Raw genomic sequence first — 25,749 nt, 5'->3', positions numbered from 1 at the left:
CCAATAGCCAAGTAAAACTTGTAATCTTATTGTGCTGAAACCAGATTACAAAATAAGCACATTTGAGTATGTGAGTAATATCTACTATGTTGATGAGTACAGCACAACAACCTGATAAGATTTAAAAAAATAATATAATCATAAAATATATTGTAAAGTTGTTAGTGTGTATTTAAACAAACTGTGATTTAAATTTTAATATACAAGCTGTAGAAACGCTGTCATCAATGCCTGGTGCATTTGAAGCATCCAGGCGTAGCTGCCACAGGCATTCCTTAACTTCTAAAAGGGTTTTAAAATCTCCCCCAAAATCTTTCATCGTTAACTTAGCAATGACAAAAAAATAAATTTTTTTTGTAATTGGTACAGACATTACTGTGATTAAATAAGGCATTTGTGGTTTTCTTGTTCTTAATGTCCCTAATATGTTCCAAGATGCGAAGTCTTAGTTTTCTTGTGGTCATCCCTACATAAAACGCAGTACATTACAGGCAGGTAGCCACATACACAACCATCTTAGTATTACAGTTACAATGTCCTGGACATCTTAAAGTTCTTTTGTAACTGCAAATTTGTACACATGGTCCATCATTAATGTATTTACAAACACTGCATGTACCGCATGTACTCATATTTGAGGGTCTATTGTCTTGACTAGTAGAATTTTTCTCAAACAATTCTTTCAAGTTAGATCCCACTGCTGTTAATAAACTTAGGAGAAATTCCTATTATATCCTTGATGTCTTGGGTAAAAACACTATCCCATACAGTATTAATAATGTTTCTAACCTTTCTTATTGTTGGATTGAATTCCAACACCATACCAGCAGAATAATTTTGACAGAGGTTGTCCTTGGCAGAGGTGATAACATTGTCAGGTTTTCTGTTATTGTCCAAAGGAATGGGCATAAAGTCACTAGATCGTCTTCTCTCTATCTCTACACTGTTCTTAAGTAACTCCATTGGATAACCTCTATTCCTGAACATGTCAACTAAATGTGCCATCTCAGCTTTGAAGCAGGTGTCTTGGCTAATCAACCTAGACATCTGTATCATTTGCCCCTTAACTACATTTTTCTTTTGGTGGTCAGGGTGGCAACTGTTGTAATGCAAAAAGGAATTGTTCTATTTGTTTATAAAAATCTTGGAATGCATCTGTGCATTATCCACATATAACAGAATATCCAGGAACTCTATTTGATGTTGATCAAGATGGTTCGTAAATTTCAAAAACTCAGTTGTTTGATTCAAGTAATTAATAAATGCTTCCACCTCTTTCTTAGAACCCTTCCAAAAAATCAGAATATCGTCCAGGTATTGTAAATATAACATAATGTTTGACCTATAATCTGATTTGAAAACAAAATTCTGCTCCCAGTCTGCCAATACCAAATTGGCATAGATGGGTGCACATCTGGCACTCATCGCAACCCCATTTATCTGTTTGTAGTATTCGCCATCGAATATGAAGTTATTTTATTTGTTTATTTTACATTTGTTTACCAGGCTAGTCTAATGGATACATGTCCATTTTCAGTAGAGGCCCGGGGAGATAAGCTCCAAGACAGAACAATGATAAAAACAACATAACAAATAGGTAAGATTATAACAATAAACAAATATGACACAGGAGGGTTATGGCTGACAAAGTTTGCAGATGACTGCAAACTGGGCGCCATAGTCGAAAACACATCTGACACAGATATCCTCCAGAAGGGCCTCACAGAAACGGATAACTGGTGCCAGAGCCATGGCCTGAAGTTAAAAGCCAAAAAATGCATATTCATACCCTTCGGGAAAAACAAGGTTACCCCTAGCTACCATATAGGTGGCAATCCACTGAGCACAGAAAAAGTCATCAAGGGTCTGGGGACCCAGGTTGACAGTAGCCTTTTGTTTGACACTCATGTTGCTAAAGTAGTTAGGAAAACCTTCTGTATCGCCCACCTGATCATGAAGGGATTCACATCTAGATCAAGGGAGGTCATCGTCCCCCTGTACTCATCACTCATTAGACCTATGATTGAGTACAATGCCCTGTTCAGAATGTATCTGACCAGACACCTGCTGCAGCTTGAAAGGCCCCAAAAGTTCCTCACCAAAAGGATAAAGGGTCTCAAAAATATGTCTTATTCTGCCCGACTGAAAGAACTCCAGCTCTATTCAGTCTCATACCGCTTGCTCAGAGGTGACCTGTGCCTGACATATAAGGCCATGTCAAACCCAGATTTGATGAATATGCTTCACCTCAAAAAATCTAGATCCCTCAGAACCACAAGGGCGGGAGACTTAAACCTTGATACGGTTATAAACAGAACGTGCTGGAGGGACAGATTCATCACCCAGAGACTCCCTATGCTGTGGAACAAAATCCCGGTACATGTGAGGCAGAGCACCTCTCTGGCCTTGTTCAAGAGGAATGTTGACCAATGGATGGGAGATCGCAGATATACCCCAGGGATTACTTCAGTGTCACTGCTTGACAGAGGCACAGCAAAATGATAGGCATAGTTTTTATTCAAACTAAAGGGGTGGCGAAAGCCACATAACTATGGGCTAGGCTTATAAATGCCCTTGGGCAGATAGCCTAGTATGAACCTATGAACCTATAATAAACAAAAAAAAATAAATAAAAAATCATCATTAAAATGCATATTACAGGTTAACGCAGTAAAATTCATCAGAGTTATTGTATAATACCATGTCTAGCAATTCGCATCTCTTTACATGGTGTAAATTACTATATTTCAAAAGACTGTTGTTAAACATTTCTAGCCCGATCTGGTGGGGGATCACAGAAAACAAATTAATGACATCAACTTGTCACGAACCAAAATTCATCTCCAACATCAGTATTGGTATTCCTAATACAATCCAGACAGTGTCACGAGTCCTTTAAAATGTGTGGTAAGGCGTCCAAAATATTCTTACTTGTAATATCAGTAAAGGCTGCTAGGGATTCAGTCTTTGGAGCCTTATAGGGTAAAACATTTTTTGAATTTAATTGTTGCATCTACCATTTGGTCTGTAGGGATTGACACACAGACTGCTTTGGCCCTGTGGTTTGCACAAAGCCTCCTAGTATTTAGTTTTATTGAGCTTGATTAGAGTAATATTATATACATTTCCAGATGGAGCAATTAATTGCCTAATACACAGATTTATCCCGACAGACTATTTCCTTATTACAAGCTAATGGTCCTGGAAGGTTGGGTGACACTAGTAATGTTTCCATTACCAGTACACAAGGAGAATTGCTTACTTCACACCCCCCCCCAGGCTCTTCTTTAAGATGTCCAGGACATTGTAACTGTAATACTAAGATGGTTGTGTATGTGGCTGCCTGCCTGTAATGTACCGCGTTTTATGTAGGGATAACCACAAGAAAACTCAGACTTCGCATCTTGGAACATATTAGGGACATTAAGAACAGGAAAACCACGAATGCCTTATTTAATCACAGTAAAGTCTGTACCAATTACAAAAAAAATTTATTTTTTTGTCATTGCCAAGTTAACGATGAAAGATTCTGGGGGAGATTTTAAAACCCTTTAAGAAGTTAAGGAATGCCTGTGGCAGCTACGCCTGGATGCCTCAAATGCACCAGGCATTAATGACAGCATTTCTATAGCTTATATATTAAAATTTACATCAATTTGTTTAAATACACACTATCAACTTTACAATATATTTCATGATTATATTATTTTTTTCAAGTCTTATCAGGTTATTGTGCTGTACTCATCAGCATGGTAGATATTACTCACATACTCGAATGTGCTTATTTTGTAATGTGGTTTCAGCACAATAAGATTACAAGTTTTACTTGGCTATTGGAGGGTTAATGTTTAATGATTTCAGGGTACTCGTGTGATTCATTGTTAATTTAGTATTTAAGTAATGTTCTTTGTGCTGTTTACTGACTCTGAAGAAGCCCATTGGTGGGTGAAAGTGCTTAGTCAGTGGTGGATTTTGTAATAAAGCTGATTTTTCTCCTGGTACGAACTTGTTGTTTTACTATTTCGATATTCCAGGCCTCAAACTGACAGTATGATTTTTCCAATTCCATTGCTAGTCCAAGCTTTCCTCGCCAGTCCGACGAACACATATTTTCCCAGAAAGTTTCTACAAGGAAGATCTACAGGAGTAAATGGAAAAGATTTTCAATTTGGGCCCTTCAGAAGGAAATTGATCCATTCACTGCTCCTGTATCTGCTGATGTTCTTCGTGTTTCACTGTTGCAGTCATTACATTTGGGTAATCTGCTGGCAGGTTGCCCTCAGTCAGCCTGAATATCAAAGTCTTGGGTCCTGCGTCGGTTGCTGTCTCCTCTTCCATGACGTCAGGGGTACAAAACATGCAGCCGACGCCATTTTCTTTAGTCTTTCTTGCCGCGTGGTGCCCGAAGCAGAAGCAGTTTGCAAGTGCCGATTGGCCGACTCCTGAAATTTTCGCATTCGAGTTTCAGAACCGAAGTCTTCAATTAAAGCCAAGTACCCCGTTGGGGAAACTTTTTCTTGCTCCTTACCGATGTCAGTAAAAGTTAATAATTGCATTACTTGTGGGAAGCAAATACCTCATAAGGATTTTCATTTGTACTGTATTCCTTGCCTAGGCCCAGATCATAATGTGCCTTGCTGTCGGTTTTGTGCTAGATTTAACCAACGCACTATTAAGAGTCGGTATATCTTTGCTTCAAAATGTTTTGGAAACAGATTTAATTACCCTGAAGTGTCGTCAGATAACAATCCGACTACCGGAGTTCGCAAAAAACGCAAAGAAAAGGACAGAGATAGAGGTCCAAAACTGACGACGAAGCTTCTCCTAAGCCAGTCGCCGGTACTCAGTGTGGCCCCTGATACCCGCTACTTTCGAGTCGCAGGCCTCTACCGAGACCCATGTGGAGTCTGGCATGCTGCGAGATTCTCAAAGTATTGTACCCGTGGATATCCCTCCCTCCGATGGGTCCGGAGCCGCTGAGCAGGCACCGGCTTCTGAGGGTGTTTTCAGGCCTCAGCATTTCTATATAAAACCGACCCCAGCTTCAAAACCAAACACAAAAGCAACTTCTAAGGCTAAAAAAAGACGCATGAGCCACGTGCTTAGGCCTCTATGCCCAAAAAAAAAGATGATCAAAATGGCTGAAGACTTAATTACCTTGATCAGGGGTTCCCAACCCCTCCCCCGATAAGAGGCCTAGGCAAGACACTGATAATGAATATTTGGATCAGCTTTCTATTTCTTCTGACTCCTCTTCTGATCAAGAATTTGCTATACCACCCTATGAGGATTCAGATGCAGAGGAATCCATACCATCTGCATCTCCTCCTGAAGATTATTCTTTTGGAGAAACCTTGCATACTTTGAGGGAACATTTTCATTGGGAGAGTCAGGATTTCTCAGAATCAAAAAAGAGAGAATTAGGGATTTCCTTCTTCTTCCTCAGCATAGGCCTTTGGCCATACCTCCTGTATTAGACATTGTTGATGATGTGTTTTCGGAATCAAGCATGGCTCCAGATTCCCTACCTCCGGCTCCTAGTAAGCCATACAGATATTACAGGGTTCCTGACTCCCACAAATTTTTATTCAAAAATCCTGCTGCTGACCCTGAAATTATCTCACAGGGTCCCAAAGGTGTAAAGGCCTCAAAAGCTAAGAATCATACCCCATCTGATAGAGATTCAAGGGCGCTGGATAGATGAGGAAAGAAGGTTTATACGTCTGCAACCTTGGCAGTTAGGGCCTTAAACTGCCAGTTTCATATGCTTAAATATCAACAGCATGTTATGGGATTATTGAAAGAGAAAATTATGTTGATTTCTGAATGTGTGGAAAGTAAAGAATTGCAGGAATTATTGCATGCAGCAGAACAGGTTGGAAAGCATACTTTGCAATGTGGTTTTGATTCCTTGGAGGCCTCCTGCAGGGCCGCAGTTACTGGATCTGTGATTAGAAGGCATGCCTGGCTCAAGGAGCAAAATCTGCCTGATCATGTTTTAAAGAAAATGGAAGACAAAGCTAAGTCTATGCAAACTGTAAAAGACTTCTTACAAGTGCAGCCACCAAGATTTCAGTAGACACTGGCCTACAAAAAATTGGTCCTTTCCTGTGTCCGACAGAGCCTCATGGGGCAAATCCAGGCACTCAAAAGGCTCTAGATACCAATCACAGGGTTCTTACAGGTCAAAGCAATGGGGTACCTCTACCTCCAAATCTGGAGGAAACAAAGCACAACCCTACAGTAAACAGTCTCAGTGACTTCCCTCTGCCTTCACCAAGCACTTATCTTTTGGCAGCCCCCTTAGGGGGAAAATTAGCACTTCATGCTCAAAATTGGCAGTTAATAACCCGGGACAAGTGTGTATTAAACATAGTATCCCAGGGATACAGATTTCATTTCCATACCTTCCAATTCCAAACGGTTGGCCAGATCTGCCACAAAATCAATGGGCAGAGGCACAGAAACAAGTTATGTCCCTCATGGATAATGGGGGCTATTCAACTAGTACCAGAATGGGAAAAAGGACAAGGGTTTTACTCAAGTGTTCCTGGTACCCAGAAAAGACAATGCCTGGCGTCCAATCAATACTGGATTTATCGATTTTGAACACATTCTTGGACATCCCAAAATTCAAAATGCAGACTTTGCAACAACGTCTGCCCATGCTGGGCAAGAACGCTTGGCTAGTGACTCTAGACTTAAAAGAGGCATACCTGCATATCCCAATAAGGGAATTATGCAGAAGATACCTCCGTTTCAAGGCTGGTTTTATGCATTACCAATTCTCTGCACTGCCCTTTGGCTTATCTACTGCTCCCAGGGTCTTTACAAAGAGCCTGGCACCAGTAATTGCAATTTGCAGACAAAGAAGCATATAAATCTATCCTTACTTGGACGACTGTCTCATTCAAGCAGAAATCAAGGACATTTTTCTTCAACATCTGGCGTTTGTAAAAAAGCTTCTAACATGCCTAGGGTACGCATTAAACGAAAAGAAATCACAACTGGTACCCTCTCAGAAGACCACATTCCTGGGTGCAAGCTTGAATACTACTGCCCAGATGGCTTACCTTACGCCAGACAAAGACAACTGACTATTTACTTCAAACAGATGGCAACAAAAACCCAGTTATCTGCAAGACAAATTCTGCAGGCTTTGGGATTCATGGCATCCTGCATTCTACTAACTCCATATGCAAGACTGCATATGAGGAAACTACAGTGGTATCTAAAAAGTTTATGGAGTCAACATTGTCGCAGTCTGGAAACAATGATTCCTCTCATTCCCTGCTTACAACAGGAGTTTCTTTGGTGGGCAGAGACATGTCACCAGAACATGGGACGGTCTTTTCCTCTACCCCCTGCCACACAAACCCTAACTACAGACACGTCAGACTATGCTTGGGAGGCCCACCTGGCGGGGAGATGCATTCAGGGCATATGGAGCCCAAAACAAATGCATCTGCATATCAACCAAAAAGAGATGTTAGCTGTTCAGAATGCTCTGACAGCCTTCAAGGACTTTCATCCAGGACAACTACTGATAAAGACAGACAACACCGTGGTTATGTGGTACACATTCCTATCCCCTTTGCAGACTAGCCATAGCATTGTGGGACACAGCCTTGACTTACCAAGAACATCTTCAAGCTCAATTCCTGCCAGGAAAACAAAATACTCTGGCAGACGACCTAAGCAGAAACTGGATCCACAAGTCTTCAGCATGATAACAGAGAAATGGAGGAGTCCGGGCATAGATCTATTTGCCTCTCCCCAGGATTATCAACTGGACAAATTCTGCACAAGGACTTGTCACAGACAAGCATGGAAAGTGGATGCCCTATCCTTCAGATGGAAAAACCTCTCGGTCTACGCCTTTCCTCCTCTGCCTCTTCTTCCCAAGGTCTTACTAAAGGTCAGACAGGAAAAAACAAAAATGATCCTAATTGCCCCGGACTGGCCTCGACAGCACTGGCACCCAATTCTAAGGAATATGTCTCAACTCCCTCCTTGGTACTTGCCTCAAATACCTCATCTACTGTCTCAGCAGAGCAATCAAATTCTGCACAATCAGCTCCAAACTCTGAACCTGGCAGCATGGCTGATCATGTAATTATTCAAACAACACCTCACAGTAAATCTGTGACGGGTGTCATTTTGGAAGCCAGAAGGCCTAGTACTAGAAAATCTTATGCTGATAAATGGAAGACATTCTGTGCTTGGAACCAAGCACAAGAGACGGATGCAGCAAAGCCAAATATTCCTCAGATTTTACAATACTTGACTGAGATGCTTGACAAGGGCTTGTCTTTTTCTTCAATAAAAATCCATGCCTCTACAACACAGAGCCTCCCATCTTTTCTCATCCTCTGCTAAAACAGTATCTTAGAGGGGCCAAAAATTTAAGGCCTCCCAGAAGATTACCAACTCCTGCATGGGACCTCAATTTTGTGTTGGAAAAGCTCGCCCTGCCTCCATTTGAACTAGCAGCTACTGTGGATATAAAGTTTTTATCTTGGAAAAAAGCTTTCCTTCTGGCAGTCACTTCAGCAAGAAGGGTTTCAGAACTACAGGCCCTCATGGCTGTGGAGCCTTTTATTACATTTTATCCGGACAGGGTGTCCCTCAGGACCAATCCTTCCTTTATGCCTAAGGTGGTATCCAGTGTGGCTCTTAACCAAACTATTCACCTGCCAACATTTTACCCAAATCTGCAGAACAGGGGGGAGCAGATTCTGTATTCCTTGGACGTACACAGACTACTAAGATTCTACTTAAACAGGACCAAATCTCAAAGAAAGTCTGAGCAGCTACTGGTGGCATTTGCTGCAGGATCAGAGGGGAAGGCTATTTCAAAGCATACTATTTCAAAGTGGATAAGCCACTGCATTCGTTTCTGCTATTTGCATCATGGTAAACGAGTGCCCAAAGGAAATAGGTCACATTCCACCAGGGCTGCATCTACCTCAGCAGCTTTTCTCAGAGGGGTGCCAACCGAAGACATTCTAGAAGCCGCTACTTGGAGCTCTGTTCATACTTTTACAAAGCATTATCATTTGCCTCTCTTCTCTAAGTCCAGGGCAGGCTTTGCCACTGCAGTTCTGCAGGGCCTTATAGCCGCTCCTAATGCTATTTAGTTCCAGCATGCCATCCATAGCTTTGGGAATTCTACCCAAAAGTAATGACTGCAACAGTGAAACACGACGAACATATTACAGTTGTGTACACTTACCATAAATGTAGATGTTCGAGTGTATTCACTGTTGCAGTCCGGGTTACCCACCCACCATCCCCCTTTTTTCTAGAACTTCTCTTTCCTTCACTGTATTCTACAGCCTTTGTGGTGTATTTGCTTTTAGATGAAGGTAAAGTTTGTTGTTACAATTGCATTTATATATATATTTTTTTTGCTCCCCATTTGGGGGCACCTGACATCTGGGGCAAGAAAAACTAAAGAAAATGGTGTCGGCTGCATGATGTTCTTCGTTTTCCATTGCTGCAGTCCTTACTATTGGGTATAGTCCGCATCCAGTCGGCCCGAATACCAGAGTATAAGGCTGACGTCGGTCAGGCGCGTAGACTGGCGTCAGTGCGTCAGGGTACTAATGCGCATGACGGCGTCATATCCTCAGTCTTTTTGCCGCGTGGTCGATGCAGAAGCAGTTTTGCGAGTGCAGGTTGGCGTTCTGAAATATTTCGAAACCGGAGTTTCAGACCGAATCAGAGTTGGCTAAGTACCCGTTGGGAACATTTTGGTTTTTCTTGCCTCAGTATTTAACGGATGTCAGAAAAAGTGAATAACTGTATTTCTTGTGGGAAACAAATACCTCATAGGGATTACCATACATTGTGTATACCTTGTTTAGGGCCTGAGCATGGCGTTGTTGGATGCCGCTCCTGCGCTAGGTTTAACATGCGCACTATTAAGAGGAGGTTAGACTGTGCCAGATTAGTGTTTGGGAAGCGTTGCAATTATAAAATGCCGTCGGATGCTCCGGCGCCGCTTCGTCAAGAAGCGCAAGGACAAAACAGCGAAGCCTAGGGTTGATGAACCGGCAGTCCCGGACGTCGGTTCTTTAGATGGCTCAGTGGAGCCAGAGGTTTTGCCAGGAGTTTCTATGGAGTCTCAGGCAGAAACTTTACTTTTACAGGATGTACCCTCTCAGGAGGCAGGCCAGGCTGAGGGGCTTCTCAGGTAACTATTCTTCCCTCTCTTCCCAAAGTAGTTAGAGCCTCTCCTTCTGTTGCCAAAACTTCTTTTAGAGGTAGGCCAACTTCAGCTTCAGTAGGGGCTTCTCCTAGCCTTCGGGTTCTGTACCTAAGAAACATATGCTTAAAATGGCAGAAGATTTGATTACTATGATTAGGGTTCTATGGGCCCTCCTGATAAGAGGCCTAGAGTGGAACCAGAGTTTGACAGTTTTGAACAGGGTTCAGGGGCTTCTGAGTCTTCTGCGGAAGATTTGCAGGAGTATCCTCATTATTCTGATTCTGATGTGGATGATGCCACTCCTTGGCTTCTCCTCCTGAGGATTTTTCATTTTCAGAGACTCTGCATTCCATGAGGGAGCACTTTAAATGGGAAGGCCAGGATTACTCTGATTCCAGGAAGAGACTTAGGGAATTCTTGTTTTACCCCAGCATAGGCCCTTAGCTATACCTCCTGTGTTGAATGTGGTGGAAGATGTTTTTGCAGAGGCTTCCCTGAACCCTGATTCTTTGCCTCCTGCTCCTGTTAAACCTGATAGGTACTATAGGGTGCCCGAAGCTCATAAGTATTTGTTTAAGAGTCCTAGGGCGGACCCAGAAACTGTTTCTCAGGGGCCTAAAGGTGTTAAGGCGTCTGTGGTTAAAAATCCTGTTCCCACTGACAAAGAGGCAAGGGCGTTAGATAGGTGGGGTAAGAAAGTGTATACTTCTTCCACTCTAGCCATGAGGGCGTTGAATTGTCAGTTTCACATGCTGAAATATCAAAATTATCTCCTTTCACAATTGAAATCTAAGGTGGATGCTTTGGCGGATGTATTGTTTGGTTCACCTGTGGAAGCAGTTTTAAAGAAAATGGAGGACAAAGCTAAGTCTATGCAAACTGTTAAAGATTTTTTGCAGGTACAGCCACCGAAGTTTAGTAGAAATTGGCCTGCTAAGGGGTGGACATATCCTGCTTATGATTCCCAGTCTAGGGGTAGGTCTAGACGTGGTAGGGGCAGGGCTCAAGGTTCTTTTAGGCCTAGAACAGGGAGTTCACCTGCTCAGACTTCTGGTGAGGGCAGGGGTCAGTCCTTTCGTAAACAGACCCAATGACCTGCCTTTTCAGCTGCCAGTAGATTCTCGTCTGGCAGCTCCTTTGGAAGGACGACTGTCTCTTTTCAAAGAAAATTGGGATTTAATTACTCAAGACAGATGGGTGTTGGACATCATTCAGCCAGTCCCTGTATCAGAAAGGGGCCTAGGATTTTATTCTCGCATGTTCCTAGTACCAAAAAGGGGAACACGTGGAGACTGCTTTTGGATTTATCTCTCCTCAACACTTATCTGGCCATTCCCAAGTTCAAGATGTTGGCGTTACAACAGCTTTTACCCCTGCTGGGCAAAGATCACTGGATGGTAACTTTAGATCTCAAGGAAGCTTACCTTCATGTGCCTATCAGGCTAAGTTACAGGAAGTATCTGCGGTTTCGAGCTGGAGATTCTCATTATCAGTTCTCTGCATTGCCCTTTGGCTTATCTGCTGCGCCCAGAGTATTCACAAAGGTTCTGGCTCCAGTGATAGCTTACTTCAGGCTACAAGGACTTCAAATCTATCCTTATTTAGACGACTGCCTGATTCTGGCTCAAGAAGAGGAAGACCTTCTACAGCATCTGGAATATCTTATAGCAGTGCTAAGATGCCTAGGGTATTCTGTGAACGAAATAAAGTCCAGTCTAGTACCCTCTCAAGACATGTGCTTTCTGGGTGTGAGACTGAATACAGCAGCCCAGATGGCCTTTTTAACCCCGGACAAACAAAAGAGTCTATCACTTTACTTCCATCAACTATCTCATCAGTCCGTGCTGACTGCAGAGACAGTCCTTCAAGCATTAGGGTTCATGGCATCTTGTATTCTGGTGCTTCCCAATGCCAAACTGCATATGAGGAAGTTACAATGGTATCTCAAAATGTATGGACACAGCACTGCCAGGATTTAGACACTGTCATTCAAATAATACCTTGCCTTCAAAGAGAATTTTTGTGGTGGGCTCAGGAATGTCACCTAAACAAGGGACTCTCTGTGACCCGGCCAGAGGCGAGTCAGATTTTACCGACAGATGCCTCAGACATTGCTTGGGGAGCTCATCTAAATGGAAAGTGGATACAAGACAAGTGGCCTGCCAGACTACAGCATCTACATATCAACATGAAGGAGATGTTAGCAGTCCAGTTCGCATTGCTGGCTTTCAAGGAGTTACTTCTTCCAGGGCAGGTGTTGATTCTAACAGACAACACAACTGTCATGTGGTACTTCAACAAACAAGGGGAACACATTCTTATCCTCTATGCAGGCAGCGATGATTTTATGGGAGACTGCGCACACTTGCACCTAACTCTTCAGGCAAGGTTTCTGCCAGGAGCACAGAACTCCTTAGCAGATGTGTTACGCAGACAAATCATGGATCCCCACAAGTGGAAACTGGATCTTCATGTATTTCAGAAATTGACAGTGTCATGGGAACTCCAGACATAGATCTGTTAAGCTTCTCCACTAAACCACCAGCTGCCACAGTTTTGCACAAAGGGGTTTCATCACACAGCTTGGAAAGTGGATGCTCTGTCTTTCAGTTGGACAAACCTTCATGTGTATGCCTTTCCACCTCTGCCTCTTCTTCCAAAGGTACTGTTAAAGGTCAGACAGGACAGGCCAAGGATGATTTTGATAGCTCCAGATTGGCCTTGGCAACACTGGTACCCTCTACTACGGAGTCTGGTAAAGAAGCCTCCATGGCCTTAACCTTTGATTCCACATCTGTTATCCCAGCAGGACGGTCATCTGCTCAATGTCAAGCTTCACTCTCTTCATCTGACAGCCTGGCATATTCTGTGTTGAAACACAGCAGGTCTCAACTTCCTCAACAAGTTTTAAATGTGATTAGGAAGCTAGAAGACCTAGTACAAGGAAAGTGTGCAGCAAAATGGAAGAGATTTTTATTTTGGAGTAAAGCAAAGAATTTGGAGATTTCTGAGCCTAATTTGAGTATGGCTCTTCAATATCTTACTGAGTTACTGGACAAGGTCTGTCCTTCTCTTCCATTAAGATTCATGCTGCAGCAATCTCAGCTCACTATGATTGTGACCCACCATTATTTTCGCGTCCTTTGTTCAAGCAGTTTCTTAGAGGGCAAAATATAAGACCCCCGTAGAGCTCCTACTCCTGCTTGGGATCTCAATTTTGTGTTGGAAAAACTTACTCTACAACCTTTTGAGCCTCGGCTACTGGTGAATTGAAATATTTGTCATGGGAGCCTGCTTTTTTGGTGGCTATTACTTCTGCAAGAAAGGAGTCTGGCTTGCAGCCCCTTATGGCAGTCGCGCCCCTTTGATTTTCCATAAGGATAGGGTATCATTACGTACTAATCCTTCCTTTATGCCTAAGGTGGTTTCTAGTGTGGCTTTAAACCAAACTATTCATTTGCCTACTTTTATGCAGGCCCCAAAATAAAGGGGAAAAGATTTTGCATACTTTAGATGTACACAGGCAATTGCGTTATTACTTAAGCAGGACTAAGGATTTTAGGCAGTCTCAGCAGTTGTTTGTTTCTTTTGCTTTGAGTTCGCAGGGCAAGCCTGTGTCAAAACAAACTATTTCTAGGTGGATTGGCTTTTGCATTGCATTTTGTTATTCCCATCATGGCAAGGAGGTTCCAGCTGGGATTAGGCCTCATTCCACTAGGGCTACTGCCACTTCAACAGCATTTCACGGGGTGGCAACTAAGGATATTTTGGAAGCAGCTACTTGGAGTTCAGTGCATACTTTCTCTAAGCATTATCACCTTCCTATCTACTCTAAGTCTAGGGCTGGTTTTGCCACAGCTGTTTTGCAAGGCATGTTGTCAGCTCCTGCTTCTTTATGATTTGCCAGCCTCCCTTACCTCTGCTTTGGGATTCTACCCAATAGTAAGGACTGCAGCAATGGAAAACGAAGAACATAGTACAGTTTTGTACCTACCATAAATGTAGATGTTCGAGGATTCCATTGCTGCAGTCAAACCCTCCCTCCTTCCCCTCTGTGTTTAGGGGTGGTTGTGTAGGTGAGTTTACCTGCTTATATTTTTGTATATATTGTTCATGTTTTGGTGCAGGTATTTTGGGCCTTGTCTTTTTAGGGTCTTCTGACATCTGGGGCAAGAAAAGACTGAGGATATGACGCCGGTCATGCGCATTAGTACCCTGACGTACTGACGTCAGTCTAATGCGCCCTGACCGACGTCAGCCTTATACTCTGGTATTCGGGCCGACTGGATGCGGACTATACCCAATAGTAAGGACTGCAGCAATGGAATCCTCGAACATCTACATTTATGGTAGGTACAAAACTGTACTTTTTATACCCCTGATGACCTGACGTCATGGAAGAGGAGACAGCAACCGATGCAGGACTCAAGACATATTCAGGCCGACTGAGGGCAACCTGCCAGCAGATTACCCCAAATGTAATGACTGCAACAGTGAGTACACTCGAACATCTACATTTATGGTAAGTGTACACAACTGTACTTTCTATAATTTTTCACATCTATTTTTCATGAAGGTGCTAGTTTTTCTACAGTTAAAGTACAGTTAATAGCTATGTCTAATTTTCACTCAGGAGAAAATACTTCCTCATTAGCTTCTACCAAATTGTGCAAGGCTTTTTCCTGAAAGCTACCTTCTTACTTAGACCTCCAGTGAAAGACCTGTCACCTCCTTGGGATTTAACTGGCCACAATGGTGTAGCAGTTAGTGTCGCCTTACAGCAAGAGATTCTTCGGTTCGATTCTCAGCTGGAGCACCTTCTGTGCGGAGTCTACATGTCCTCCCTGCAGTCAAGTGTGCTTTAAAGACATGCTGGTAGGTTCGTGTGTGTGTGTGAGTTCTGTGAAGGTTGGGTGCCGGGCTGGTAAGTCAACACCATAAAACTCCACTGCCAATCAATGTGTGGAGAAATGATCCACAGTGGCAACCCCTAACTGGGAAAAGTCGAAAGACAAGACTCCAAGGGTCACCCCAGCAACCCTTGGAACCATCAGCTAAATCAGATTTAAAATTTTTGTCTTGAAAAACAGCATTCCTAGTAGCTATTACATCTGCAAAGTAAATTTCTGAACTTCAGGCTCTCTTCCAAATCCCCTTGCATTGTTTTTCCTAAAGAGTCATTTTATGAACAAATCAGTCCTTAATGAAGGCAGCATCTGAATCGAATATCAATCAAACAACTCATTTGCCTGTTCTCTTCCCTATTTTTTCTAATAAGGGAGAGTACATGCTACATCTTTTAGATGTACATTGACAACTATATTATCTCCACAGAACAAAAGATTTGTTTCTTTCTTCCTGAGCAGTTTGGGATTACTATTTTCTAAAGTTACCCTGACCAGATGGATTACTGCTTGCATTTCTTTTGTTTGTAGTCAGCAAGGCCCCTGTCAAAGCCTCCTGAAGCACATTTTTCTAGATCCATGGCAACCTCTTCCTCCTTTTGGTCTAGAACATCATTGATCACATTTGTGCAGCAGCTACCTGGTCTAATGCTCATAGCTTTATTGCTCATTACAAACTAGATTTGGTCTCTTGAAGCAGAGCTGCTTTTGGTTCGTTAGTTCTCTGGAATATCGTTCCATGAGGTCCACCTAAGATTTATATAGCTGGGAACTCTGTCCCATTAGTTGAGGAATGAATGAAAAGGGCAATATCAGATATTAAAGTTATGTGCTGACCATAACTATGCATCTGTTTTGTCCGTTTTCAAATCCCTACCCTCCTTCCCCCCTTCCTTTTCATTTTCTGGAGTGACCTTGTGGATTTTATGGAACCCTTTGTTCCAGGTTTGAGCCCCAGCTCAGCTGTTCATTTCTTCTTGCACTCTCTTTGGATCTATAAGGTAGAAAACTTGATCTGATGTATTACTAGTTGACTGGGGCATTGTGGGTAGAGGGAGGAGCCTGTGTGTTATATCCAAAAATCTAGTGTATGTGATTGAGTCAGATCTGAGGTCGGATCCGATACCCATCATTTGAGGAAAAATGAAAATGGACAACACAGGTGCATAGTTATGGTGAATACATAACTTTAGTTTACTGCCAGTAATTTGCTTGACAGCCAGCCTGCTGCCCCAAAGGAAGCAGATAGATTGTACAAAGTTCCTCACTTTTATAAGTTATTATATACTAATCCCAGCTTAGACCCAGCTGTTATTTTTCTGATTAATCCAGGTGCTGCTAAACTTCTAGATCCTATTCATTCAATCTGTCCAATCTGACATGAGTCCTTGAGATGCTTGTCAGATTCGACCCAGCCTCAAGCCCCTTCAAGAAATTCCCCTTCAATAATGCACGTCTCCACTTACTTACCTCAGAGCTTATTTTCTGTTTTCATCGCCGACAGCTAAGTGCTCCTCCTCTTATATTGCAAATTTCTCATTTTTTGTTGTAGAAAATAATAGCTCTTGTGCTGGTTAGAGTTGATGTTAGCATTTCAATGTAGCTCAGATACTCCTTTTATAATTAGTTTACTGATAGCTTTAGCGTTTTGACATTTTTCACCAGTTTACCTTCCTCTGTGTGTCATGTCAAGTTAAGATAATATAGCTTCTTTGTTTTTGTGTGATTGCAAATTTGAAGAAATTTTCAGAGTTTACAGTCAGTGTGCTGTTTTTCCATTTCTTAGCTTGGGATTTTCTGTGTGGTTTGTTCATTAGATTTATATCCTTAACATTTGTATGTAATTGCTGTACTGCGGAATATTCTGACTTCTTCTTCTACTAAATGCAGACACAAAATACTACCGCAAGACTTTTGGTCCAAACCTTTGATAGACAGAACTAAGTTGATTGAGTATCTTGCCACCACATCCAAAGGCAAAAAAGACTTTGGACAAGCCATCAAAAGTTAAGGAACTGGATCCAAAAAGAGTCAGTGGGATTCACTGAGCCCATCGTTGGCTTCAAAAGTCCCAGTACTAAAATTAAAATAAATAAATAAATAAAAAACATGAAGTTCAGACCGTACATACAACTCCCCTGGATCCAGATCTCATGGATCCCATGTGTAGTTAAGACTCTCCTCTCAAAACTGCTGATGCATTGGAGTGTCCTACGTCTAGGGCTTCGTCAGCTCTTTACATCTGATCTACTTCTGAGGCTGATTGTGATTGATGCAGAAGTTCCTAAAGATACAGATCAAGATGGGGCAGGTCATTCCTCTGCTGTGAAGATGATTGGATCCAGCCCAGTCCTACCCATTATTGTTCTCTCATCAGTTTACCCATTGGTTCTGGTTACCTTAGAACCATTCCTTCTGCCAGAATCTGTGACCCAGGGTCCAAAACATTGGGTATCTTTGGTACCAATGAAGTTTATTCATACCCACTTGACTTTAGTGTCTTTGGAACCCTTTGAGTCTCAGATATGAAGATTTGGGTTAATAATTTCATTCCTGTCAGCTGGGTCATTGCCCTTGGCTTGTGCCTTCTGTTCCAGTGCCTCATTGAAGTCAAACACTTTCCTAGTTCTGGAGGTCACTCCTGTTATGATGTTTGCTGCTCTGAAGGGAGGCATGGATCCATTAATTGGGAGGTCTGTCTGGATTCAAAGAAGTTTGGCTTTCCACCAGTCTCAGTTCCACCCTTTGACCCCAGTCATCTGACTTATTTTCATCAAATATCCATTGGTCATAGTCAATCCTTTGGCCCCAAACCAACTGCTTAGCAGCAAGTAATGTCTTCTGAAGACTAAGGTGACTCATCAGTTGAAATGCCAAGTAAGAGGACATGTAAGTGGAAACACTTGGACTTACAGTTAGACTCCCCAACTCCCGATACCGACTTTGAGGATTGAGAGGATTCCCAACAGTCCCCTTATTTGGTTGAAATTCTAAAGCTAATGCACCAGAGGGGATTTGGGCCCATACAGCCACTTTCTCAGTATGGCTGTGTTCACTGGGGGTGGGTCTTTATTCTTGTTTATGTTACAGCAAGTATTGTAAATGCAATGGAGGAGAGGCACAGTTAATGCCCCCCCCCCCATGAGCAAGGCCACTCCCAGAAGCATGTCCACAGCTGAGACACACCCTGTCTGTTTTCCAATAAATACCCAACGTTACTCAAACTCTGCATGCACTTCTTAGCAGCGCTCATCTACTGAATAAAGAATCTGCATTTTCAGTGAAACGGAGTTTGACTTGTAGATCTTCTCACTAATTTTAAAGTTGATATTTTTAGACCATTTAACTTAAGCCTATTTCTAATCCATTCTTTTAGCCAAGAGCTGAGTTTGCAGATTCATCACCTTTGACATTCTTTTAACTAGGATAGACACTAACCCTTTATAATCTTGGTTTAAAATTGAAATAGATCTCTTTGAAGCTGTGTTTGAAGGGTCTTTCTCCTTGTTGGGTAATACAGGCACCACAGCTTTCCTCCAAGATGTTCGTGCTTCCCCTCCTTTTAACACGTGTCATGTTTGGCATTCTGCAGGTGGCCAGGTTGTGGTATGAAGCCTTGTTTACAGAGTTCCAAGACCAAACCAAGCTGCAGTGGCTTTAGAAAACCACAGACAAGCACTAACAATTAAGATAAAATTACAAGTATGAGCATTCACATAAATGTGCTGCGTGTGGTAATACAAAAACAGTGCACATTCATTCACAAAATTCAACAGTTCATTTTTATCTCATGATATTTGTCATGTAAATAGTTAATGCTTTAGAGTAAAATCAATCTGCTGCTTTAATGACCTTAATTTCGCTAGGTTATGAACGTAGATGGCTTAATTTACTTTGGACATCGGAGGTCAGGAAAAGCAGTAGACATGTTGAAGGTAGCAGGAGGAGTAATGCAGATCTAAGCACACTGAGTCGGACTCAGAAATCAGCTTATACGAGGAATACACGTCTGCTGTTTCCTAATAAGTATTACTTTTTTCAGCTTTTTTTAGAAAACCTGGAACATGAAGATTCCTTTGTTTACCTGGCTGCTATTCAAGGTAAGAAATGTTTTTTAAATGGTGGGTATGTAATGTTGTTTGAAGGGGGTGAAAGTAAAACTCACTTTGAAATGTAATTTTATTTGAAAGGTTAGAGAACAGTAATAATCCCTAAAAACAACAGATTACATATATGTTTTTTCTTTGTCTTTTGCTTTTTGCCTGCCAAACCAATAAGCCCCCCCCGCCCCGACTCAACCTCATCTCTCAGAGCCATCCACAGGGGCCATCATTCAGGCAGCAGTGAGGGTTGTCTGTGTCCTCTCTGACATATCTGCAGTACAGATATTCTTCCCTGGGCAGGAGAGACATACAGCCCACATTACCATGGGAGCAACATTGCCTTCCCCTGTGTAAGCTCCTGCATCTTTGCACTTATCTGAATGGGGAGCAGCCTTCATTCAGTATGGTGAAGCCACATGTATGCCAGAGATCACAAACCCACATCTTTTGTCACAGCCACACAATGTCCCATCACAACATACTCCCGCATTTACGGCAACAAACATTACAATAACCACAGCTTCTTAGATGTTCTTCGTGTTTCACTGTTGCAGTCATTACATTTGGATTATCTGCTTGCAGTAGCCCTTAGTCTGCCTGATTAACAAAGTCTTGGGTCCTTCGTCGGATGCTGACCCTTCTTCCATGACGTCGGGTAATCAGGGGTATAAAACATGCAGCCAACGCCATTACATCAGTCTTTCTTGCCATGCGGTGCCCTTAGCAGAAGCAGTTCGCAAGTGCCGGTTGGTCGACTCCTGAAATTTTCGTTTTCGAGTTTCAGAACCGAAGTCTTCAACTAAACCCAAGTACCCTGTTGGGGAAACTTTTTCTTGCTCCTTACCGATGTTAGTAAAAGTTAATACTTGCATTACTTGTGGGAAACAAATACCTTATAAAGATTTTCATTTGTACTGTATTCCTTGCCTGGGCTCTGACCACGATGTACCCTGCTGTCGGTTTTGTGCTGTATTTTATCTGTGCAATATCTGTCGTTGGTATATTTTCACCTCTAAATATTTCGGTTCTCGGTTTAATTATCCAGAAATGTCGTCTGTTAGCCATCCGACTACCGGGATTCTGAAAAAATGCAAAGATAAAGACAGAGACAGGCCGCCTAGGTCCAAAGCTGCTGACAATGCTTCTCCTAAGCCAGTCGCCAGTTAGCTGGTACTCAGTGAGGCGCTTTTGCAGCCCCTGATACCCGCTACTTCTGACTCGCTGGCCTCTACTGAGACCCATTCGGAGTCCAGTATGCAACGAGATGCTTCGACTGTGGAACCTGCGGATGTCTCTACCTTGAATGGGGCCGGAGCCGCTGTGCAGGCACTGGCTTCTGAGGGTGTATTCAGGCCTACTGACTTGCATATTAAACCAACGCCATCTTCTTCTTCAAGGCCTAAATTTTGAACCTTGCCTAGAAAACCGACGCCCAGACCGCATGGTCAGGCCTCTATGCCTAAAAAACAAATGATAAGTATGGCTGAATATCTTATAACTTTAATCAGGGGAAGCCAACATTCCCCCTCTAAGAGACCTAGGACTGAGTTTGTTTATGAAATTGCTGTTTCCTCTGATGACCAGGATTTACCCTTATCTACCTATGAGGATTCTGATGCAGAGGACTCTATTCCCTCTGCTTCCCCCAAAGGATTTCTCTTTTGGTGAAACCTTTTATACTCTTAAGGAGCATTTTCGTTGGGAAAGTCAGGATTTCTCTGATTCTAAAAAAAGAGGCTTAGGGATTTTTTACTCCTGCCCCAGCACAGGCCTTTAGCTATCCTTCCTGTACTAGACATTGTTGATGATGCTTTTTCGGAATCTAGCTTGGCCCCTGACTCTTTACCTCCTTCTCCCAGAAAACCTGATAGATATTACAGGGTTCCTGACTCTCACAAGTTCCTTTTCAAAAATCCTACTGCAGATCCTGAGACCATTTCACAGGGACCCAAGGGCATTAAAGCTACTACTGCCAAAAATCCTACCCCCTCTGATAGAGACTCCAGGGCACTGGATAGATGGGGTAAGAAGGTATACACTTCTGCAACCTTGGCCATTAGGGCCTTAAACTGTCAGTTTTATATGTTAAAGTATCAGCAAAATATTATTGGATTGCTTAAACAGAAGATTATGTTGATTCCTTATTGTGCTGAAAATAAGGAGTTACAGGATTTAATGCATTCTGCTGAACAGGTTAGAAAACATACTTTGCTATGTGGTTTTGATTCACTAGAGGCATCTTTCAGGGCTGCTGTCACTGGGTCTGTACTTAGAAAGCATGCTTGGCTTAAGGAGCAATCCTTGCCTGATCATGTTAAAGCTAAATTACTGGATGCTCCCTTAAATCAGGACCGCCTGTTTGGCAACAAGGCAGAAGAAGTTCTTAAAAAGATGGAAGAAAAAGCTAAATCTTTGCAAATTGTTCAAGATTTCTTACAAGTACAACCTCCAAGATTTAGTAGGCATTGGCTGTCTAAGAATTGGTCCTTTCCTGCCTCTTCCAGGCCTTCTCAGTACAAACCCAGATCCAGCAGAACATCCAGGCTTCGGTCCCAGGGTACGCACAGGACTAAGCAGTGGGGGGGGGGCCCCCACTTCCAAATCTGGGAGTAGCAAAACTCCCCCTATGGTAAACTGTCTCAATGACTTATTTTTAAAACTTCCAAACACTTCTCAACTGACTGCCCCTTTGGGGGGAAAGATTGCTCCACATGCAAAAAACAGGGACCTCATCACCCAGGACAAATGGGTTTTAAATATAGTTTCCCAAGGATACAGATTTCACTTCCACGTTACCAACGCCAAATGGTTGGCCAGATCTACCACCAAATAAGTGGGCAGAGGCTCAAAAAGCAAGTACTCTCTCTCTAAAGGCTATTCAGACTGTACCAGAAGAGGAAAAGGGACAAGGTTTCTACTGAAAACTTTTCCTGGTACCCAGAAAAGACAATTCATGGCATCCTATCCTGGACCTGTCTACTTTAAACACCATTTTGGTGATTCCAAAATTCAAGATGCTAACTCTTCACCGGGTGCTTCCTATGCTAGGCAAAGATGCCTAGTTGGCAACACTCGATTTAAAGGAAGCATACCTGCACATCCCAATCAGGGAAAATTGCAGAAGACAGCTATGCTTCAAAGCAGGCTACATGCACTATCAGTTCTTTGCACTGCCCTTTGGCTTATCTACTGCACCCAGGGTATTCACAAAGTGCCTAGCTCCAGTCATTGCATTTTGCAGGCAAAGAAATATTCACATATATCTATACCTGGATAATTGTCTAATTCAGGCAGAAAGCCAGGACATACTTTTGAATCATCTGGCTTTTGTTGAAAGGGTGCTAACTTGCCTGGGGCACACCGTAAACGAAAATAAATCACACCTGGTACCTGTCAACAAATTATATTTCTGGGAGCGAGCTTGAATGCAACTTCCCAGATGGCTTTCCTCACGCCAGAGAAACAAATTCATTTGACAACCTACTTCAAACTAGTGGCCACAAAATCCCTGCCATCTGCAAGACAAATACTGCAAGCCTTGGGGTTCATGGCTTCCTGCATTCTTCTAATTCCATATGCAAGACTGCATATGAGGAAACTACAATGGTATGTAAAAAGCCTTTGGTGTCAACATTCCCAAGACCTGAAAACAGTGATTCCTATCATACCTTGCCTCCACCTAGAGTTCCTTTGGTAGGCAGAGGCCTGCCACCAAAACAAGGGACTACCTTTCACACCACCCCCTGCCGCCCAAACCCTAACAACAGACGCATCAGACTATGCATGGGGGGCTCACCTGGCAGGGAAGTGCATTCAGGGCTAATGGAACCCAAGTCAAATGCACCTGCATATCAATCAAAAAGAAATGTTAGCTGTACAGTATGCTCTGACAGCCTTCAAGGACCACATTCTTCCAGGACAACTAATGGTAAAGACGGACAACACCACTGTTATGTGGTACATAAACAAGCAGTGGGGGTACACATTCATACCCCCTCTGCAGACTAGCCATGGTATTGTGGAACACAGCCTTGAGCTACCAAGTGCTCCTACAAGCTCAGTTCCTGCCAGGAAAATTAAATACACTGGCAGATGGACTAAGCAGAAACCTCATGGACCCACACGAGTGGAAACTGGAACCAAGGACTTTCAACATGTTGACAAACAAATGGGGGAGCCCAGATATAGACCTGTTTGCCTCCCAACAGAACTACCAATTGGACAAATTTTGCACAAGGACTCCCCACAAACAAACTTGGCAAGTGGATGCTCTGTCCTTCAGCTGGAAAAACTTATCAGTTTATGCCTTTCCTCTCCAAAGTACTACTAAAGATCAAACAGGACAAACCAAGGACAGTATTGATTGCACCAGACTGGCCACACCAACACCGGTACCCCCTCTTGCACAGTGTGTCACTGTTGGCCCCATGGCACCTGCCTCAGACCCCTACCCTGTTGTCTCAGCAGGAGAACCAGATTCTGCACCCTCAGCTCCAAACCCTGAACCTAGCAGCCTGGCTAATTACCTAATCTCTCCTTTACCATCCCTCAGTAAACCAGTGATGGATATCATTTTAGAGGCAAGGAGGCCTAGTACTAGAAAATCGTATGCTGAAAAATGGAAAAGATTCTGTGCTTGGAACCAATCTCTAGGGATGAGCACAGCAGCACCCAATTTACCTCAGATTCTACATGAGATGCTTCACAAGGGCCTTTCTTTTTCCTCCATCAAAATTCATGCCTCAGCCATTTCAGCTCATTATAACACAGAACCTCCCCTCTTCTCTCATCCACTGCTCAAGCAGTTCCTCAGAGGAGCCAAAAATTTAAGACCACCCAGGAGAGCCTTAACTCGTACCTGGGACCTTAACTTTGTATTGGAGAAACTCACTCTTCCTCCTTTTGAGCCAGTTGCTAGTGCGGATTTAAAATTCCTTGTTTGGAAAACAGCCTTCCTTTTAGCAATCACTTAAGCAAGAAGGGTATCTGAATTACAGGCTGTTATGGCAGTGGAGCCTTTCATCATCTTTCATGCGGACAGGGTGTCCCTCAGAACCAATCCCTCCTTCATGCCCAAGGTGGTATCCAGTGTGGCTCTTAATTAGTCTTCATTTGCCAACCTTCTTTCCTAATCCACAGAACAAAGGGGAACAGATACTGCACTCCTTAGATGTGCACAGACAACTTAGATTTTACTTGGACATGACTAAACCTCAAAGGAAATCTGAACAACTGCTGGTGGCATTTGCTGCAGGGGCAGAAGGGAAGGCTATTTCAAAGCAAACCATTTCTAAATGGGTAGGCCATTGCATTCATTTCTGCCATAAGCACCATGGAAAACATATCCCACGGGATTAGACCCCATTCAACCAGGTCTGCATCTACCTCTACAGCCTTTCACAGAGGTGTCCCTACCAGGGACATCCTAGAAGCTGCTACCTGGAGTTCTGTACATCCTTTCAGCAAGCATTACCATTTGCCACTTTTCTCTAAATCCAGAGCTGGCTTTGCCACTGCAGTCTTGCAGGGCCTTATAGCTGGCCTTAATGCTATCTAAATTCCTCCTCCCATCCTTAGCTTTGGGAATCTACACAAATGTGATGACTGCAACAGTGAAACACATAGTACAGTTGTGTACACTTACCATAAATGTAGATGTTCGAGTGTATTCACTGTTCCAGTCCTGGTTAAGGGGGCACCTGACATCTGGGGCAAGAAAAACTGAAGTAATGGCGTCGGCTGCATGTTTTATACCCCTGACTACCTGACGTCACAGAAGACGAGACAGCAACCGACGCACGACCCAAGACTTTGTTAATCAGGCTGACTGAGGACTACTGCAAGCAGATAACCCAAATGTGATGACAGCAACAGTGAATAGACTCAAACATCTACATTTATGGTAAGTGTACACAACTGTACTTTATGTATACTGCGACAGTGAATACACTCGAACATCTATATTTATGGTAAGTGTACACAACTGTACCTTTTATGTTTCGAACATCTACATTTATGTTAAGTGTACACAGCTGTACTTTTTATGTTTCCCTGTGTGGGAAAAGAAAGTTGAGCTAAATGAGTGTAATTTATCCAGATGTACTTGAGTGTAATTTATCCAGATGTAAATGAGTGTAATTTATCCAGATGTACATGAGTGTAATTTATCCAGATGTACATGAGTGTAATTTGCCCAGATGTACAAGTGTAATTTACCCAGATGTACGTGTGTAATTTACCCAGATGTAAATGAGTGTAATTTATCCAGATGTACATGAGTGTAATTTATCCAGATGTAGATGAGTGTAATTTATCCAGATGTATAGGTATTCTCCAGGCTAATTAACATCTCTGTTGTTCAGCCTTCATCACTGGGAACCTTATGTCTAGTAAGTGTTTTCTACTAAAGGGTCTCCATCAAAAGTTTTGGTCAGTGCTGCCAGCTCTTTTGATTCTTTCCTTTGCCACTTCATGGTTATCCACACCATGGACCCCTTTGACCTAAAAGCATTTTACCAATCAGTTGTTC

The 25,749-nt window shown here is 42.7% G+C and overlaps 1 protein-coding gene across 4 annotated transcripts in view; it reads left to right on the top strand.

Annotated features, from left to right (window-relative positions):
* Positions 1-25,749, top strand: part of TANGO6 (transport and golgi organization 6 homolog) — a 1,856,125-nt gene that overhangs the window by 1,064,325 nt on the left and 766,051 nt on the right. For all 4 annotated transcript variants that reach the window (XM_044082029.1, XM_044082030.1, XM_044082027.1 and 1 more), the window contains one exon: positions 19,160-19,217. In XM_044082029.1, the coding sequence (XP_043937964.1) occupies positions 19,160-19,217 (58 nt within the window). The remainder of the gene's footprint in view (positions 1-19,159; positions 19,218-25,749) is intronic.

This window comes from Protopterus annectens, chromosome 8.part1 (genome assembly GCF_019279795.1).
Source record: "Protopterus annectens isolate FY-2018-M chromosome 8.part1, PAN1.0, whole genome shotgun sequence".
NCBI lineage: Eukaryota > Metazoa > Chordata > Ceratodontiformes > Protopteridae > Protopterus > Protopterus annectens.
This window is presented reverse-complemented; position numbering and strand designations above follow the sequence as displayed.